The sequence below is a fragment of the Mus caroli genome, unplaced genomic scaffold (genome assembly GCF_978045245.1).
Source record: "Mus caroli unplaced genomic scaffold, Mus_caroli_1 scaffold_1, whole genome shotgun sequence".
Classification (NCBI taxonomy): domain Eukaryota; kingdom Metazoa; phylum Chordata; class Mammalia; order Rodentia; family Muridae; genus Mus; species Mus caroli.
In genome coordinates this window covers 75600033-75619908 of record NW_028227256.1, presented here as the reverse complement: position 1 = coordinate 75619908, position 19876 = coordinate 75600033, and the positions used below count along the sequence as shown (strand labels likewise).

General features: G+C 41.7%; 1 protein-coding gene across 2 annotated transcripts in view; it reads left to right on the top strand.

Annotated features, from left to right (window-relative positions):
* Positions 1–17943: 17943 nt before the first annotated feature.
* Farsb (phenylalanyl-tRNA synthetase subunit beta) overlaps positions 17944–19876 on the top strand; it is a 69524-nt gene continuing 67591 nt past the window's right edge. The window contains exon 1 of one of the 2 annotated variants that reach the window (XM_021158176.2): positions 17944–18027. In XM_021158176.2, coding sequence (XP_021013835.1) covers positions 17970–18027 — 58 coding nt within the window. In that variant the 5' untranslated portion in view covers positions 17944–17969. The remainder of the gene's footprint in view (positions 18028–19876) is intronic. The other variant, XM_021158340.2, reaches the window with a different exon arrangement.

Here is a 19876-nt window from a genome sequence, read left to right as displayed (position 1 = left end):
AGCTTGAGGCAGAAACCTGGTCACTCGTGGGAGAGGTCAGCCTGCCTCCTGCCCAATCGCTAGGGCCTGGTCTCCACCCGTGTTTGACCATTGTTCATCTGATAGACCGCCTAGCACTCAGCTCCAGCATCAGCCCATAAACCCACCTCTTCCTCTGAAGCCAAGGATTGGGGAATGGGTAGTTTGGTTAGTTCTTTGGGGTCCAGCACTAGCTGGAGAAAGGGTGGGTCTTGCGTTTATTAGTGTGGGTCTCCATGCTACCACCACCACCCCCAAGGTGTGTGCGTAAGCAAGTGCGTGCACGGGTCTCTCTTTTTGTGCTTTCTTTTGTGTCCTAAAATTCCTATACAAATCCTGGGTGATTTCCTTTCATTCATTCTCTTAACTCATATATACTGAAAGCCCACCAAATCTCTATTATCTTGTGAGAAAATGACCTTGGGGGGGGGCAGGAAAAATCTAAGCAAACTAACCATACAACTGAATAGTATACAATTACAAGACCCTATTATGAACACTAGAGTGAAAGATCTAGAATCCAGTGGGACAACTTCTTGTGCCTGTTTCTTTCTCAGCGCTTACCTGCATAGTTTTCTTAATTGTGTGCACAGCAGCATGTGGAGAGACCAGAAGTGAACCTCAGGTATGTTTCTCAATACTATCTTAGCCCTCCACTTTGTTTTTTGAGATAGAGTCAACGGAGCTTGGGACTCACCCAATTAGGCTGCTCTGGCAAAAGCTCCCAAAAGCTCTGGGTGTTCTCTGTTATCACCTCACCAGCCTGACTTTTTACCTGAATTCTGGACACCAGACTCAGATTTTTCATGCTTGCAAGCATTTTAACAGTTGAGCTGTCTTTTCAGACCTTGAGTTTTAAATGATTGCTTTAATTAACTGAAGACGTCAACAGGCAAAAGGAAATGTGTGTGCAAAGGTCTTCCTAAGAAAAGGGGAAGGGCACCATTTGTAACTTGTTGGCAAAACTGTTTTTGTTTGTTTGTTTTAGTTTTGTTTTTCTGGTCGAAGAGGTACTTTCTTCTCTCTTAGAGTTCTTTCTGAGCCACCCTCCATGCTAGGTGGGAGATTCTGTGATTGAATATTATGTCACACACTGTGACAGTCTCTTGCCAGGTATGCCCTGACTCCATAGCAACACTTCGAAGTATTCATGCCAATTTGGAGCTAGGGAAATCAGGACTCAAAGTAGAGGCCAGCCTGGACTACCAGACCCTGTCTCAACAATTAAAACAACCTACACACACACACACACACACACACAGAGAGAGAGAGAGAGAGAGAGAGAGAGGCAGAGAGAGAGAGACAGAGAGACAGAGAGACAGAGAGAGACAGAGACAGAGACAGAGACAGACAGAGAAGAGAGGAGAGGAGAGGAGAGGAGAGGAGAGGAGAGGAGAGGAGAGGAGAGGAGAGGAGAGGAGAGGAGAGGAGAGGAGAGGAGAGAGGAGGGAAGGGGAGGGGGGAGGGAGGAGGGGAGGGGAGAAAGGGGAGGGGAGGGGAGGGGAGGGGAGAGGAGAGGAGAGGAGAGGAGAGGAGAGGAGAGGAGAGGAGAGGAGAGGAGAGGAGAGGAGAGGAGAGGAGAGGAGAGGAGAAAGGAGAGGAGCTGTTATTGTAGGTAAGTGCTGAGGAACCTGGCTTGTCCTTTCCTGGAAGCTAGGCAGAACAGAGATGAAATGAAATTCAGTTGAAAGATACAAATGGTAGGATATGCAGAACACCTAAAACCCTTGGTCCTAATCACTTAGAATGCTATTGATGATGCATTTGTCACCTCACAGAAAGCAGCTAGTAAAGAACAATTGAATCTTTTGTTGGAGGTGGAGGACTGGCTTGAGAGAGGGACTCCCCTGCATTCCATATGTTAATGAACTTGATCTCCTGACCCACCTCCCTAGCGTTAAGGGGCTTACAGGCGCGCAACATCAGGATCAGCAAGAACCATCATGTTTTAAAAGACGTATTTACTTTTATATGTGTAGGTTTTTTTCCTATTTTGATTTTATGTGTATGGGTGATCTGTCTGTCTGTCTGTCTGTCTGTCTGTCTGTGTACTACATGTATGTCTGGGTGCCCACAGAGGCCAGAAGAGGTATTGGATCCCCTGGAACTTGAGTTACAGACAGTTTTGAACTGTCATATGGTTCCTGGATATTGGGCATGAATGCTATGGAAGAACAGCATCTACTCTAAAATGCCAAGCTGCTCTCCCGCCCAAACACACATCACAGTCCATTGAAGCCATTCTCTGACCGAAAAGGGGGTCAATTCACTGACCTATCATCATCTCATCATTTTATTGTTTTGATTATTATTATTATTATTATTATTATTATTATTATTATTATTATTATTATTATTATTTGAGGCAGCGTCCCATTATGTAGCCTTGCTGGCCTGGAACTCATTTTGTAGACCAGAGTCAATTTGAACTCACAGAGTTCCATCTGTCTCTGCCTCCTATGTGCTGGGTCTAAAGGTGTGCACCACCACAGCCAGCTCCATCTTCATTTCCCTCATTTGATCAACAGCTGAATCCTTTACTCAACCCTTGGGCATTCAGTGTGTGACCATGGGTGGACATAGGCTGTGTGGCCACTAGACTTGGGCAATCACTGGCTTGAAAGAATGAGAAAGTTTAATTCTTTAGATTCTTATTGTTTCCTATCAGTCGTCTTGATCTCTAAAATTAAAAAAACTAACAGGAAGCCACCAATGGTGGTACTTGCCTGTAATTCCTGCACTTGGGAGATGAAAGTTAAATCTCAAACTGTGGGACAACTAGCTGAAGTGCTTAGTTAACATATCAAAGCAGAAACCTGGCCGCCAGATTTTCCCAGCATCCCTTAGTTCCAACCTGATACAGGGTATGGTTGGCATACCTTGCCCTCAACTCTGAATTCTCCTGGCCAGGGGTTAGGCTGCTGTTTCCCAAGAGATTCTTTCCTATGTATATAATGTAGCCATTTTGGTTACTCATCCCTCTTTTACTTTTGGCCATCTTGGCTACTGACCCTACCCACCCACCCACCCACCTCCTGCCTCCCATCTTCTCACAGTGTTCAGGGTCATGTCTATTCCAGACTCTCCCAGGTGTCTCTGCCTCTGGCTATGCTCTCTCTCTCTCTCTCTCTCTCTCTCTCTCTCTCTCTCTCTCTCTCTCTCTCCCTTTTTGTGTGAATATCAGTTTTATTTCTCCTAATTGATGTAATAGACAGCTTCCTTTAACATCAAAATTTTACACAACAGCCAGGAAGCAAAACCAGCTCTGAAGAAGTAAAACATGTAAGATGACAATGATTTTAGTTAATTTTTAGAAGCATGGGAAACAGACCATTCAGGGGCAGTCATGGCATAGGAACTACAGCAACTAGATTTTACAGTGGGACACAGAGATTGGACCTAATTGACTCCAATTAGACAAGTGGATATTTATAATTGAGGGGCAGTGGTGAGATTTATACTGGAAATTACTGAGCGGAAACTTAAAAAGGGTTTCTAACTTAATGTGACAGGATTCACTATGACAAAATTTTGCCAAACCCTATAGGGATTTTATCCATCTGAGTTTTTAAGACATGATTTTGTTAGGTAGCCCTGGCTAGTCTGGAATTCAGTATATAGCCCAGACTGGCCTTATAGCAATCCTTCTCCCTCAGCACTCTTGAGTGCTGAAATCACAGACATATGCTAACCTTAGCAGTTTAAGAAGTCTGCAAGATAAAATATTCTACTTTACTTAGTTCTGTCCTTGAATTTTTTAGGTTGGTAGAAAATCTTCTGTTGTATCTTGTTGGATATATTATTTAAATTATAGGGAGGAACAAAGAAGCACAGAGTATTAGGAGAGTTTTAGGTATTATTAATAAACTAGTTGGTCCCACCCCAAGAAACATATTTGGTTTTTGATTATATAATGGCTAGTATGCTCTCCCTTTTATCTACAATAAATTTTCTCCTCCATCATACCTAGAAGCAATCATGTTCTCTCTTTTTTATCAGTCAGTGAGGAAGGAAGAAGGGGGAAATCATGTCATGTTTGTCTGCATAGTAACTTTGAAGCCAGCTTGGACTGTATGAAAGCCTGTCTCAAGAAAACCAAACTAAACCAACCCAACAAACAAAATCAACTAATCACATAAAAATCCACTGGGCAACGGGATTTTTTGACGTTAGACTTCCAAGCCGCACACTTAATGGAATTGGGAAGGGAGAGCATAGAAACTGAATGGCTTGCAAAACAGCCAGCTATTTCCTGGTAATTGGTGCACCCGGATCTCTTGATAGTCCTGCAAGTGATTTCTGTTCTTCAGGGCTAGAACAAAGGAGGAAAAGCAGTATGGTGTAAGACACTGGCTTCAGAGTTTTACTGTTTAACCCTTGGAACCATCCAGTTTATAAAACAAAGTGAAGCAAAGCAGCTGAGGCAGAAGCCAGGCTAGACCCTGACTCTGCCTAATCCACACCTTCCTCAGGAGACTGTGTTTTTAGTAAAATGAAACCAGCATAAAGTAAATACGGGCAGTTTCAGCTACTGTGCGTCCAGCAGGAACCACTGTTTCCTGTCCTCATTCTTGTGTATTGATCTTATTTTCTGGGTGGCTGGATATTTGGAGAGATACAGATCAAAGGAGTGTTGCACTTCCAAATTTAACATCCAAGCATCACTGGCTGCTTCCACCTCTACATAGAGAGCTACAAGCTTCACATACCATGTCTGATTTCATCCCTACATGGGCCAATCCAAGATAGGTATTATTCTTTTTATCAATGAAGAAACTGACTCTAAAAGCCAAGCGGATTTTCACACTACCCACTAGGATAGGGAAGAATAGAACCAGGTTTCTACTTTGGGGAAATAACTTTTGTCTTTAGCACCCTGGCAAGTAACTACGGTAGTAAGACTTGTGCTCAAATAAGAAAGAGAGTATTATAGAACAAAGAACACAAGACCAAACTGGTCAGTTTATATTGGGGTTATTCATTCAGTCAACAACTATTTGAGAAAGTGATCATAGAAAAGGAATTGTGGGAGGCAGTGTGCCTGTGTTTGGCATTGCCAGCAACTAATGTTGGCACTGATAGAACATTCACCCTAAACATTTATTCTTACACAATTCACAAAAATCAATCTGCAGTAGATTCTAGATATATACCTAAAATTTTAACTATAAGATTCCTGCCATAAAGTAGACTGGTGAAATATTTCTGAGATGAATACCCGATAAACAATTCAATCTAGAATGTAAAAAAAAAAAAAGTTCAACAATAAACTAATATAGTTCAACAATAAAATAATAAACTTTAAAGATGAGTAAGGTATTTGGAGAGACATTCCACCAGTGAAGAGATGCTCACTATTAACAATTAATGGAATGGAATAAACCACATGTCTACACATAAGCTTTAAAAAATGACAGTGGGACCCTGAGCATGGTAGCACATGCCTTTATCTTAGCACCCAGAACAAAGAAGCAGGTGGGGGCGTGGTGGCGCACGCCTTTAATCCCAGCACTCGGGAGGCAGAGGCAGGCGGATTTCTGAGTTCGAGGCCAGCCTGGTCTACAAAGTGAGTTCCAGGACAGCCAGGGCTATACAGAGAAACCCTGTCTCAAAAAACCAAAAAAAAAAAAAGAAGCAGGTGGAACTCTGGGAGGTCAGTGCCAGTCAGGGCTACATACTGAAAAGAAACCAATGACAACAGGAGTGGCCTAGAGGTCTCCGTGGGTAAAGGCACTTGCCACCAGGACTCAAGACCTACGTTTGATCCCTGCGCCACACCTGATGAGAAGAAATGAAGTGACTTCTGTGAATTGTCTTCTGACAGCTGAACCCACTTCATATTCATAAACAAACAGAAAATATAATGGGATATTTTTAAATTGCAATACAAATGCCAATGAAAATTCACAACAAAATTGCAGAGGGGAACCGGGAAGGGAGATACCATTTGAAATGTAAATAAATAAAATAACCAATTAAAAAAAAAACACATAACAAACAATTGTTAACTAAACAATAAGAAGGTCACAGTTCAAATTGCCCCATAGATTACTGAGGTGTAGATTGGGTAATTAGGAGTTTTGACTTCCTTCCATGCTTGGTCTTTGTGTTTTACCTTAGTTAACTGGTAGGAGCTAGGAGATGCAAACATAACTTAATACCCAGGTCTCAGCTAACATCAGATGGAATAGCATGCATGCGCGTACTCTGGAGAGAGAGGAGGAGGTGGAGGAGTCAGGAGAATCCCTGGTAGTCAGTGGGCTTGAGAGACTGCCATTCACAGAGGGCAAGGGGATGGGGGTAAGAAAACCAAAGAGACCCTGTCTCAAATAAGATAGAAGAAGGTGTTAGGCTCCAAAGACCAGACCCACAAATGGCAATGCCACTGACAATATCCTAAATGACATTCTGGGCTCAGCTCAGGCGGGACTCTGACAGGGTAAACAGAAGGACTGCTTACAGACAGACAGACGGACAGACAGACAGACGGATGGACAGAGCTTACAATCACCATTTTTTTCAGGAACCTGTGAAATGAGTTTCTGTCTGCCAAGAAGAGCCATCAAAAGTCCCTTATCTCCCCCTCTCTCCAGCAAATGGGGCATCTAGTTTCCTATGGGCATACACCAGTGACATGACAGCCCTCACACTAGCCTGCTGGCTCCTCTGGCTCACAAGCCTCCCCATTGCAGCTGTAAACGGCAGGCTTTTCTGGCTTGTGCAGCTCCTTCCTGGAAGTTGCCCTCACTTTCTTTAAAACCAGAAAGGATTTCCTCACCTTTTTGCTATTCTCTCTCCACCCGAGGGATAGCCACATGGCAAAACCCACCACAGTGACACACCACCTCTGAGTCCACACTTTCGAATCCTTCCTAAATAGTCCCACCGAACCGGCCAAGCATGAGCCCATGGGGGCCATTCCTGTTCAAACACCACAGATACTCTGCTAGAATGACAGGCAACTGAAACAATGCTTACTGTGAGTTTTTCAAAATACCAGATTTTAATCTTGGCATTTATAAAAAATCCCAGGATTTCTTTCAATTGTTCTCAGTGGATACTTAAATGGATGAAGTAGCAACCTTTCAAACAAGATTGATTTTTATGTTGTGTTTATGAGTGCTGTGCATAGCATATCTCTGCAGGAAGATCGTGTCATAACCCCTGGAGCCATGACGGTTGGTTGTGGGCATCCCAGCATGAGTGCTGGGATTACAGATAATCTACTTATTTCTTGACTCTCAACTGTAACTTTGCAGCTTGGAACACTGTAAGCTTAACTGCTCTGAACATCTTCCTCTTGAAAAAGCAGGAGGAGTAAAGGGTGTCTTAAAAACAACCAGGGATTCAGCCCCTTTAAAAGGCTCTACCCATTTGTCTTCTATCTTTTCAGTCATCACCTCCCACTGAGAACAAGTTTTGGGTTTATTCTAGAGTCAGGGCTAATACTGAAATCACAGTCTTGCCTCAGCCTCCTGAGTAGCTGAGGTTAAAGGAATGTGCGCTGGTTATTTTTATTTATAGTACTTAGGATGGACTGAAGGGTGCACATACTTGTTGGGAAAGTGCTGTACCACCGAGATACATTCTAGAAATCAGAAAAGGCATGTGGATAGGTGTCCGCCCAGCCCGGGAGGGCTTTGCCTCAGCATCGGTGGGAGACATCTTGGATCCGGGACTCCTCCGAAAGTAGTCTGCACAGGTGAGAGTGTGGGCTACAGAAGCTAACAGCTTCTGGGACAGGCGGGAACCACAGAGCTTCTGAGGCAGCCCCCTTTTCGGGCTCCAGACATCCGGGCACCTTCCCGACCAGAGGATGGGTGTCCACCCGGCCTGGGAGGGCTTTGCAGGAGCACCTGGGGGAGCCATCTTGGTTCCCGGATCCCTCTGACACTAGTCTGTGCAGGTGAGAGTGTGGACTGCAGAAGCTAACAGCTTCTGGGACAGGTCCTGTTTTGGGCTTCATCTTCAGCCGGGAGGGAGGCACCTTCCCTGTAAAAGGAGAGCTTGCCTGCAGAGAGTGCTCTGACCACTGAAACTCAGAGGAGAGAGCTAGTCTCCCAGGTCTGCTGATAGAGGCTAACAGAATCACGAGAGGAACAATCTCTAACCAGAGACAACTATAACAACTAACTCCAGAGATTACCAGATGGTGAAAGGTAAACAGAAGAATCTTACTAACAGAAACGAAGACCACTCAACATCATCAGAACCCAGCACTCCCACTTCGCCCAGTCCAGGGCACCCCAACACACCCGAAAAGCTAGACCCGGATTTAAAAGCATATCTCATGATGATGGTAGAGGACATCAAGAAGAACTTTAATAATTCACTTAAAGAAATACAGGAGAACACTGCTAAACAGGTAGAAGACCTTAAAGAGGAAGCACAAAAATCCCTTAAAGAATTGCAGGAAAACACAACCAAACAGGTGATGGAATTGAATAAAACCATCCAAGACCTAAAAAGGGAAGTAGACACAATAAAGAAAACCCAAATTGAGGCAACGCTGGAGATAGAAACCCTAGGAAAGAAATCTGGAACCATAGATGCTAGCATCACCAACAGAATACAAGAGATGGAAGAGAGAATCTCAGGTGCAAAAGATTCCATAGAGAACATTGGCACAACAATCAAAGAAAATGGAAAATGCAAAAAGATCCTAACTCAAAACATCCAGGAAATCCAGGACACAATGAGAAGACCAAACCTACGGATAATAGGAGTAGATGAGAATGAAGATTTTCAACTCAAAGGACCAGCAAATATCTTCAACAAAATTATAGAAGAAAACTTCCCAAACCTAAAGAAAGAGAGGCCTCATGGCACCTTCTCCAAAATTGACCACATAATTGGTCACAAAACAAGCATCAAGTTATACAAAAATATTGAAATTGTCCCATGCATCCTATCAGATCACCATGGACTAAGGCTGATCTTCAATAACAAAATAAATAATAGAAAGCCAACTTTCACGTGGAAACTGAACAACACTCTTCTCAATGATACCTTGGTCAAGGAAGGAATAAAGAAAGAAATTAAGGACTTTTTGGAGTTTAATGAAAATGAAGCCACAACATACCCAAACTTATGGGACATAATGAAAGCATTTCTAAGAGGAAAACTCATAGCTCTGAGTGCCTCCAAAAAGAAACTAGAGAGGGCACACATTAGCAGCTTGACAATGGACCATCTAGAGACTGCCATATCTGGGGATCCATCCCATAATCAGCTTCCAAACGCTGACACCATTGCATACACTAGCAAGATTTTGCTGAAAGGACCCAGATATAGCTGCTCTTGTGAAGACTATGCCGGGGTCTAGCAAACACAGAAGCGGATGCTCACAGTCAGCTATTGGATGGATCACAGGGCCCCCAATGGAGGAGCTAGAAAAAGTACCCAAAGAGCTAAAGGGATCTGCAATCCTATAGGTGGAACAACAATATGAACTAACCAGTTACCCTCCCCCCCCCCCAGAGCTCGTGTCTCTAGCTGCATATGAATCAGAAGATGGCCTAGTTGGCCATCGTTGGAAAGAGAGGCCCATTGGTCATGCAAACTTTATATGCCTCAGTACAGGGGAACGACAGGGCCAAGAAGTGGGAGTGGGTGGGTGGGGGAGTAGGTGGGGGAGCATGTGAGGGACTTTTGGGACAGCATTGGAAATGTAAATGAAATAAATACCCAATTAAAAAAGAGGAAAAAAAAAGAAAAGGCATGTGATTTTGATGGTAGGTAGTTAGGATACACAATAGTGCACACTAGACAATTTTAGGAAGCTGTGTACTCTGCTGTGCCATCTCACTTCTGACAGTAGGTAAGTAGATCAAGTTCCAGCTGACTTGATGTTAGAGAGGGTTTATAGCCTTGGACCACTCAGGACTGTTAGCTTTAGTGTAAATATCTAATATCCAAATAGTACTTTGCAGGTTTAGAGTCGTTCCTACAAGCTTTATTCTGTCATCAGAGGAAGTGCTATGTCCTTTTTATGAAGGAGGAAATGGAAGCTGCCAATGGACAAGATACACATGAAAACATATACAACATCAGTGTGCCATGTTAATCTTCTGCTCTAGTGTAAAATGTATTGCGTTCAAGGACCTACACAGAGAGAATTTCATACCTGGAGTATCACTTTCTCAGTTACTGCCTGAGCCACAAGCACTTCAGGAAGGTAAGGCAGTTCTCTCAGCAATGTTCTCTGTGCATACTGAAGCTCTGACATGTAGAAGCAATCAGCCCTGACCCTATGGACAATGAGAGAGAGCTACAGAGACACATGGTAGGCATGAGAGAGAAAGAAGAAATGAGCAATATTGTGTTTCTTTTTTTTTTTTTTTTTAAAGAGGACGCTCCTCCTCCTCCTCTTCTTCTTCTTCTTTTTGTTTTTTTTTTTTTGTTGTTGTTGTTTTTTGGTTTTTTGGGGGGTTTTTTTTGAGACAGGGTTTTTCTGTATAGTCCTGGCTGTCCTGGAACACACTTTGTAGACCAGGCTGGCCTCGAACTAAGAAACCTGCCTGCCTCTGCCTCCTGAGTGCTGGAATTAAAGGCGTGCACCACCACACCCGGCTTCTTTTTTTTTTTTTTTTAATTAAAGATTTTTTATTTATATTTTTTCTTATCTAAATGCATTTTATATATCAAACATATTAATAATATTGAGTATTTTGAGAATAAAATATTACATAAGTATTTGTTCAACTTTTATATTCATATCCTTTCATACCCTAAAAATATCATTAATGAATATTTAGTACTATCCATAACTGAGGATCCTATATCTAATGTTGAATACAAAATTGTTTCAAAACATAAAAAATATTCCTTGGGAGTTAAGCATAGTAAAAGAGCATAAAATATTAAAAATGAAGTATTAAGAATTATATTCAAAAGCCCTTATATGACACCACCTGACATAGTGAGAGAGTATTTAAAACGCATTATGTATATATCTATGTACATTGTCTAACAATCAGTTTACTTAAAAAAGTTTATCAGTATTTCTAGGAGAGAAAGTATTTTATCAGTAAGCATATTTAAAAAATTTCAAAATAGCAAGAACTCTTAGAAGTTAAACATTAAGAAAATGCTAATTTCAAACACAGTGAGAAAAATTATCAATAATATTTCCATGATGTTTATAGAACATAATTTTAATATTTTCAACTCTTGATATCCAACAAATAGAATAGTTATTTTAAGATATACTTCATTGTTATGTCTACCTTTCCAATTCTGATTTTATTAATTTGGATACTGTCTCTGTGCCCTCTGGTTAGTGTGGTTAAGGGTTTATCTATCTTGTTGACTTTTTTTCTCAAAGAACAATTCCTGGTTTTGTTGATTCTTTGTATAGTTCTTTTTTTAATATTTGGTTTGATTATATCTTGGGTGTATTTGCTTCTTTTTTGTTCTAGAGCGTTCAGGTGTGCTGTCAAGCTGGTAGTGTAAGCTCTCTTCAGTTTCTTTTTGGAGGCACTTAGAGCTATGAGTGTTCCTCCTACCACTGCTTTCATTGTGTCTCATGAGCTTTGGTATGATGTGTCTTCATTTTCATTAAATTCTAAAAAGCCTTTAATTTCTTTATTTCTTCCTTGACCAAGTTATCATTGAGTAGAGCATTGTTCAGTTTCCATGTTTATGTGTGCTTTCTGTTCTTTTTATTGGTATTTAAGACCAGCCTTAGTCCATAGTGATCTGATCTGGTGCATTGGATTATTTCAATTTTATGATATCTGTTGAGCCCTGTTTTGTGACCAATTATATGGTCAGTCTTGGAGAAGGTACCGTGAGGTGCTGAGAAGAAGGTATATTCTTTTGCTTTAGGATGAAATGTTCTATAAATATCTGTTAGATCCATCTGGTTCATAACTTCCATTAGTTTCACTGTCTCTGTTTAATTTCTGTTTCCATGATCTGTCCATTGCTGAAAGTGGGGTGTTGAAGTCTCCCACTATTATTGTGTGGGGTACCATGTGTGCTTTGAACTTTAGTAAAGTTTCCTTTATGAATGTGGGTGCCCTTGCATTTGGAGCAGAGTTATTCAGAATTGAGAGTTCATCTTGGTAGATTTTTTTTTTCCTTTGACCAGTATGAAGTGTCTTTCCTTATCTTTTTTGATAACTTTTGGTTGAGAGTTGATTTTATTCAATATTAGAATTGCTACTCCATCTTGTTTCTTGGGACTATTTGCCTGGAAAATTGTTTTAAACCTTTTACTGACAAGTAGTGCCTGCCTTTGTTACTGAAGTGCTTTTCCTGTGTGCAGCAAAATGCCATATCCAATCCTTTAGCCTCTGTCTTTTTGGGAATTGAGTCCATTGATGTTAAGAGATATTAAGGAAAAGTGATTGTTACTTCCTGTTATTTTTGTCGTTAGAGGTGGAATTATGTTTGTGTGGCTATCTTCTTTTGGATTTGCTGAAAGATTACTTTCTTGCTTTTTCTAGGGTGTAGTTTCCCTCCTTGTGTTGATGTTTTCCATCTACTCTCTTTTGTAGGGCTGGATTTATGGAAAGATATCATGTAAATTTGTTTTTGTCATGGAATATCTTGGTTTCTCTGTCTATAGTAATTGAGAGTTTTGCTGGGTATAGTAGCCTGGGTTGACATTTGTATTCTCTTAGGGTCTTTATTACATCTGCCCAGTGTCTTCTAGCTTTCATAGTCTCTGGTGAGAAATCTTGTGTAATTCTGATGTCTGCCTTTATATGTTACTTAACCCCCTTTCCTTACTGCTTTTAATATTCTTCCTTTGTATAGTGCATTTGGTGGTTTGATTATTATGTGATGGGAGGAATTTCTTTTCTGGTCCAGCCTATTTGGAGTTCTGTAGGCTTCTTATATGCTCATGGGCATCTCTTTCTTTGGGTTAGGGAAGTTTTCTTCTATAATTTTGTTGAAGATATTTACTGGCCCTTTAAGTTGGGAATCTTTGCTCTCTTCTATACCTATTATCCTTAGGTTTGGTCTTCTCATTGTGTCCTGGATTTCCTGGATGTTTTGGTTTAGGAGCTTTTTGCTTTTTACATTTTTTTTGACTGTTGTGAAAATGTTTTTTATGGTATCTTCTGCACCTGAGATTCTCTCTTCTATCTCTTGTATTCTGTTGGTGATGCTTGCATCTTTGACTCCTGATCTCTTTTGTAAGTTTTCTATCTCCATAGTTGTCTCCTCTTGTGATTTCTTTATAGTTTCTACTTCCATTTTTAGATTCTGGATGGTTTTGTTCAATTTCTTCACCTGTTTTGTTGTGATTTCCTGTAATTCTTTAAAGGATTTTTGTATTTCCCCTTTAAGGGCTTCTAGCTGTTTACCTGTGTTCTGTATTTCTTTAAGGGAGTTATTTATATCCTTCTTAATATCCTCTATCACCATCATGAGAAGTGATTTTTAGATCCGAATCTTGCTTTTCTGGTGTGATGCTGTATTGGGAGAATTGGGATCTGATGATGCCAAGTAACCTTGGTTTCTGTTGCTTATGTTTTTATGCTTGCCACCTACCATCTTATTATCTCTAGTGCTACCTGTCCTCGCTATATCTGACTGGAGCCTGTCCTTCCTGTGATCCTGGTTGTGTCAGAACTCCTCAGAGTTCAGCTGTCTCTGTGATCCTGTGATTCTGTGATCCTGAGATCCTGGGTGTGTCAGAGCTCCTGGGAGTCAAGCTGCTTCTGGGAGTCTGAGATCCTGGTGTGACCAAGCTCCTGGGGTGGACCCGGGCATGTTAGAGTACCTGGGAGTGGAGTTTTTCTGGGTGTTGTGGGACTGGTTGTGGAGCTCATGCCCAAGGTCTCCTCAGGGCACCAGCTCAGACCAGAAGGAACCCATGCCAGTGGTTGGGCCGTGTTCCTGGGTGCCTGGGTCTCGCTGGTTCCAGTTACTTCCAGTGATGGGGCAGATGTTGTATCCTCTTCACCTCTGATCCTATGATCCTGGTTATGTTAGAGCACCTGGAAGTGGGTCTTCCCAAGATTTTTTATTTATTTCATGTATGTGGGTGGGTTGCTGTCTTCAGACACACCAGAAGAGGGAATAGGCTGCCCATTACAGATGGTTGTGAGCCACCATGTGGTTTCTGGGAATTGAACTCAGGACTTCTAGAAGAGCAGTCAGTGCTCTTAATCACTGAGCCATCTCTCCAGTTCAAACAATATTGTGTTTCAAAATGACACTCTTCCTTATAATAAAAGCAATGATTATTAATTATAGTTTTATAAACTATAAAATATATAATGAAGAAAATAGTTGCACCACCTAGGGATAGCTATAACTCTTAGATGTTATATTGTACATTGTTGTCTTTATTCATACCCTCCATTCATATTTACTCAATTTAGACACTCAATTGAGCAAAATTAATCATTTTAAGCATATACAATAACTTCATTTTTATATTATTTGTTTAAAAATCTTTTCCTATTAAAATTTCCACAGCACACATAGGCTGTGGTGGCATACGTCGTTGATCCTTGTGCTTGGGAGGCAGAGGCAGAAGGATCTCTGAGAGCTCCTGTCCTGCCTCGTTTATAGAATTCCAGTCACACAGAGTGACTCTCTCTTTCTCCAAAAAGATCTCGCAACATTATATGCATACATAATGTGTGCGTTTCCCCTGCTGCTGTGATGAAATACTCTAACAAAGCTACGTAAGGGAAGGGGGGCATATTTTAGTTTACTGCTCAAGGTACAGTCCTCAAAGAGGGAAGTCAAGGCAGCAAGAGCTTGAAGCAGCTTCTCACACCACATCCCTAATCAAGAACTAGACAGGGATGAATTCCAGAATCCTCTGCTGAGGCAAGAGTCCCAACCATAATTATGATGTGTCCTTTCACATCACGATCAATATAATCCTTCAAAGGCATGCTTAGGGGCCCATCTCCCAGGTGGTCGGAGATTCTGTCAAGTTGAAAATTAACACAAACCATCACCACAGTCAACATTATTTTGACTTATATTTTACTTTGGGGTGTTGGACATCAAACCAAAGATGTGATGCACGCTGGGTAAACACTCTACAAGGAAGCTGAATCCCTGGCCCTCTACATGGCTTTTAATGTTCCTATTGGGTTATACTGAAACACTTTAACCAAGCCATGTTGTTAGATGTTTCAGCTGTTTCAATTTTTTTTCTATATTACAAAGAATGATACCAGTTTTTTTTCTTTAGAATATTTCCAAGACTGAGGTTTCATGATGAAAGGGAAAACATGCTTATGAAAGTTATTATCATTGCCAACTTGACTGGATTTAGAACACCTAGAAGCTGGGGAGGTACACAGCCGGCTGTGTTTGTAAAGGCTGAGTCCAGAGAGGTAAAGATCTTTCATGCATGTAGGTGGCACCATTCTATGAGCTAGAGGCCTGGATGGAATGAAAACATGAAGGAAGAATGCTAAGGGAGCACCCACATTTCCCGCCCTGCTGCCTGGCCCTCTGAGATGTGAACTGAACTGCCTCTCCTTGCCTTGCCCACCATGACCAACTGAATGAACCTTTTGAAAGGATGCCAAAAATAATTTTTTTCCCCTTGAATTATTTCCGTCGGGTGTTTTTGGTCACAGCAATGGGAAAAGTAACTGGAGAAGTAGGGTCACTGCTGTAACTAAACTTGACAATGTGGTTCTTTGGCCTTTGGAACTGGTTTCCAGGAGGGGTTTGGAAAATAACACCATAATTATTAAAAGAGCTTGGTGCTGGCATTGAAACAGACATTTTGGCAGTGGATCCAAATATATGTGGAAATTTAATATGTGATATTACAAACTGGATGGGGGAAAAAGCTTTTTAATAAATGGTATTGGCATTGCTGTTTGAAAATAAAATAAAACTGGCTTGTTCATTAGCTCCAAAAACCAAAACAAATTTCAGAAAAGATCTGAGATTTAAATGGAAAAAAATTCTACTGATGTACTCAAAAAGGAAAACATGATTTTTAAAAAAATGTGTGGAGGAAGACTTTTAAAAAATACAACCTAAACTCCAGGATCAATAGAAAAAAATAATTTAAATTGGGCTGGAACTTTGTAAATCTCCACGGGGGAAATAATCCTTAGAAGTAAAATATTAAGAACTATTTCTGTTTTACTCTCCAAATAGCATTATTTACTTTGTTTCTCACATCCATCTATAATTTCTTAAAACACACCTATAGTGACATATCAGGGGAAACACAGCAGCATTTTAAATCCGAATGAAGTATGAGAGTTAATGTTATGGTCAAATGCCTGAGTTAATAGATCCCTTAATAAGTAGCCAAATACTGTTAGTTGTATGTTTCTGACAGATGAGCATTGGAGTTGGTAAACTCAGTAAGTGCGCACTTACTGCAATTTAGGGTCAGAAAGCTACACGTGGGACTTACTTGCTATAAGTGGAAATTAGTGCAGTGGAAAACTTATTAAGAGTTATGATGGCCTAAGTCTGGCCTCAGTTCTGCTTCCTCAAGTGAAGGGCAGTGGTGGTCCTTGCTTTATTTCTCTTGAGGAAGCAACGTTTCTGCTATGCCTTACAGGTTAGGTGAGTCCCACAGTCCATGGCTGTTTTATCTTCCTGCTTTGATGTATTTGTTTTTTTCATGGCTGCTGAAAGGAAGTACCACAAACTTTTGATTTCAAACAGAAACTTGAGTCTGGTGAGGTGACTTATATTCTTGTCTTTCAAGACACCTTGAAACAGGAGAATCTCTGAAAATTTCTGGCCATCCAGAGCTACAGGATGAGTTCCAGGACTGCTTCAGCTATAGAGTTGAGCCTTTATCTCAAATCATAAAGAATAATGAATGAGATGAAACAGAATTTTGTTATATTCAAGTTCTGGAGGCAAGAAACCCAAAAGCAATTTCACTGGCCCAAATCCAAGTGTTTTGGGGGCTGCTGAACAGGCTAGGAGAGATTTCTCTCCTTATCTCTTCCAGTTTCTGAAGACTAGTGACTTTATCTTTATTTTTTGTAGTGACCTTACTGGAATCACTGCCTTCGGCTTATTGAGTCTACACGCAATTGCATTTAGGGCCCATCCTAATAACCTCGGCTAAGTTCCATCTCAAAACCCTTAGCTTATTCCACACAGGCTCCGATACCACATAAAGTAGCATTTGCAGGCTACACGGGATTAAGTCCTGACATCTTAGTGGCCCATGATTTGACGTACTGTCCCTCACAGTTAATCTAAGGAGGAAATCTGCTCGTGCACTTTTTAGGCTGAGTACAGCATCTGACAGAAATGTCCTGCGGTCTCTAACAACGCCTACCCATAAGGTTGCTGCTGCGTTCAAACAAGGCTCGAGTATAAAATCAGTAGTTTCAAGAGGGTTAAAGGATTAAGTAAAAGCCGGGCAGTGGTGGCGCATGCCTTTAATCCCAGCACTAGGGAGGTAGAGGCAAGCGGATCTCAAAGTTCTCGGAGTTCAAAGCCAGCCTAGTCTATAGTGCGAGTTCCAGAACAGTCAAGGCGACAGAGAAACCTGTCTCAAAAAAGTGAAAATGTGTGGCCTGTTAACAGACCTTGCCATTAATATTTGCATAGTCTTCTTTGCAGGAAGTCTTGCACCCGTTTACCTTGCTTTTCAAATACCTCTGAGCGGACTTCTCTACCTGGAAGTCCTTCCCACCAATCTAGTGCTCCGCCTACCCAACTTGGCATCTTCCTTAGGGCTTTGGGAAGCATCCGGGCCTCTGAGGTCTGTTCTCACTCTTGCCTGTCAAAATAGAGAGATAATTCCACCCGATTATACCTATTTTCCAAACTTTTTGGTTATCGTCACAACAGAACTATGTTAAATAATCCAGAGAGCGGAATTTTCCTATATTCAGGTGGAAAACGGGTGTGCAAATGGTTGAATTTAGACAGGCATCACTTGAGACAGCCCAAGAGAGGAGCGGCGGGTCCTTCGCTCTAGGGTCGCTGAGGCCCCGCATGTGGCGCAGGCGCAGTGTCCACGACTCGCCATGCCGACTGTCAGCGTAAAGCGAGACCTGCTCTTCCAAGCCCTGGGCCGGACCTACAGTGAGTGCCCGCCCCGTGGCTTGGGCTCGGTGCCTGGGGAAGCCTGCTCGCCCTGCAGAAGGACGTGCTGGCGGCGTTCATGCCGCTATGCGGGGTTTGGCCCGGCACGGCCAGAGTCCTCAGGGGCGCGCTGCTGGGCGAGGAGACTCGGCTGCGCTGAAGTAGCTTCTCGGAACCAGCCCCGCGGTGGCTCCGTTGCATCATCAGCGCGTGTCGGGCTCTTCGTGTCATTCATTCAGAGACCGAGCTCCAACTCCGTGCCCAGCACCGACTTTGGTGTCGGGACACAGACGAGGAAACGTACCTTGGCTTCCATCACGAGTGTAGGCTGTGGAACCAGATTGACAGCGAAGGGGAGACGTTTAAGAAAGATGCGGGTCTCACTATGTAGCCCAGGCTGTTTTCGAACCAGAAGAACTGTCGGTCTTCTTGCCTCATTTTCTTGAGTGCTGGGATAACAAGCGTGTGCCACCAAGCCAGGCATTGGCTTTATTTTAGTGTTGACCAGGCTCCACAAGTGTGTTAGGCATTGTTTGGGAGTAGAGCTGTGCACATGACACATACATGAGAAAAATAACAAACCATGACGTTAGTAAAACGGTTTATTGGACATGCTAAATGTTTCTGAGAAAGGAAACCAGGTTGTGTGCAGGGGTAGCATGTGATAGGTAACATTGAAGGAATCACTTCTATGGGCATAACATTCACGATACACTTCCCTCTTTCTCAGTTCTAAAACTAAACCATTGGGGGGGTAGGTGGAAGGGAGGTAAATATTAGTCAAATTATCATTTCCAACACAGATGTAGTAAGTTGAAATGGTATCAGCCTCACCCTGTAATTATCAGCTTCTATAAAGGTCAGAACGAGTGTTTGATGAGAGCCTCCTAGTTTTTGAGTATTAGAGGCCAAAATGATAACAAAATGGAGCAGGCTCATAATGCCATAGTACTGATGTCGTACAAATAAACTTTTAAGATTTTTTTTTCCTAAGGATGGACTTTAGATATTACTCACCCCCTGTGTTTGTCGGTTTTTGTCGTTGTTCTTTTGGAGACAGAACCTTATTCTGAAGTCCAGGCTGACTCTAAACTTGTGGCAACCCTCCTGACTCAGTCTCCCAAGTGATACAATTATAGTTGTGACCAGGAACTGTCCCATGGCCTTAGAAACAGGAAATCACTTTGCTTTTGGAATGTGGTTTTAATTTCTTAACCAGTTTCCCTTATATAGTAAGCTTATTAATATACCTCACTTTCCCTGCTATTCTTAACCATATTCTCTCTACTGGTGGTTTCTGTCTCTGAACTTCATATGATGGCGTGTGGCAAGATGAACAACTTTAGAATCAGTTCCTAGTCAGACCCTTATCTCTGGAAAAGTACCAGACTGTCCAAATTTTAAAAGACAATGAGGCTTATGACCTGTTCGCAATTATCAGATAATGTTTTAATACGTTCTCTGGCTGTCTCCTTTTCCTTCCACTTTAAAATGGTGAGTGATCAAATAAGCTTGATTTCCCCAGGCCGTAACTGTAGGCTCTTTTGAAATTCTTTCATACATATTGATGGTATTTAAGGTATACATCAGATGGGTTAGTACTAATCTTCATTGTTTCTCTTGTCTTCTTTCTTGAAATCTTTCTTTTTAAATGTCAGTTCAGTGGTGGTTGGAGTTGGAAAAGGCTGTCCACCAGAACAGGTAGTTTCCAAATGAAGTGTGGGTGTCATTTGGTTTTTGTTTTTTTGTTTTTCCTTTTTTGTTTGCCTCTTTCTCTTGTTTTGTGCTCTTACATGTCACCTTCTTATTGAGACCTCTAGGGTTGCTGCCCATCTGACCTCCACTGTCA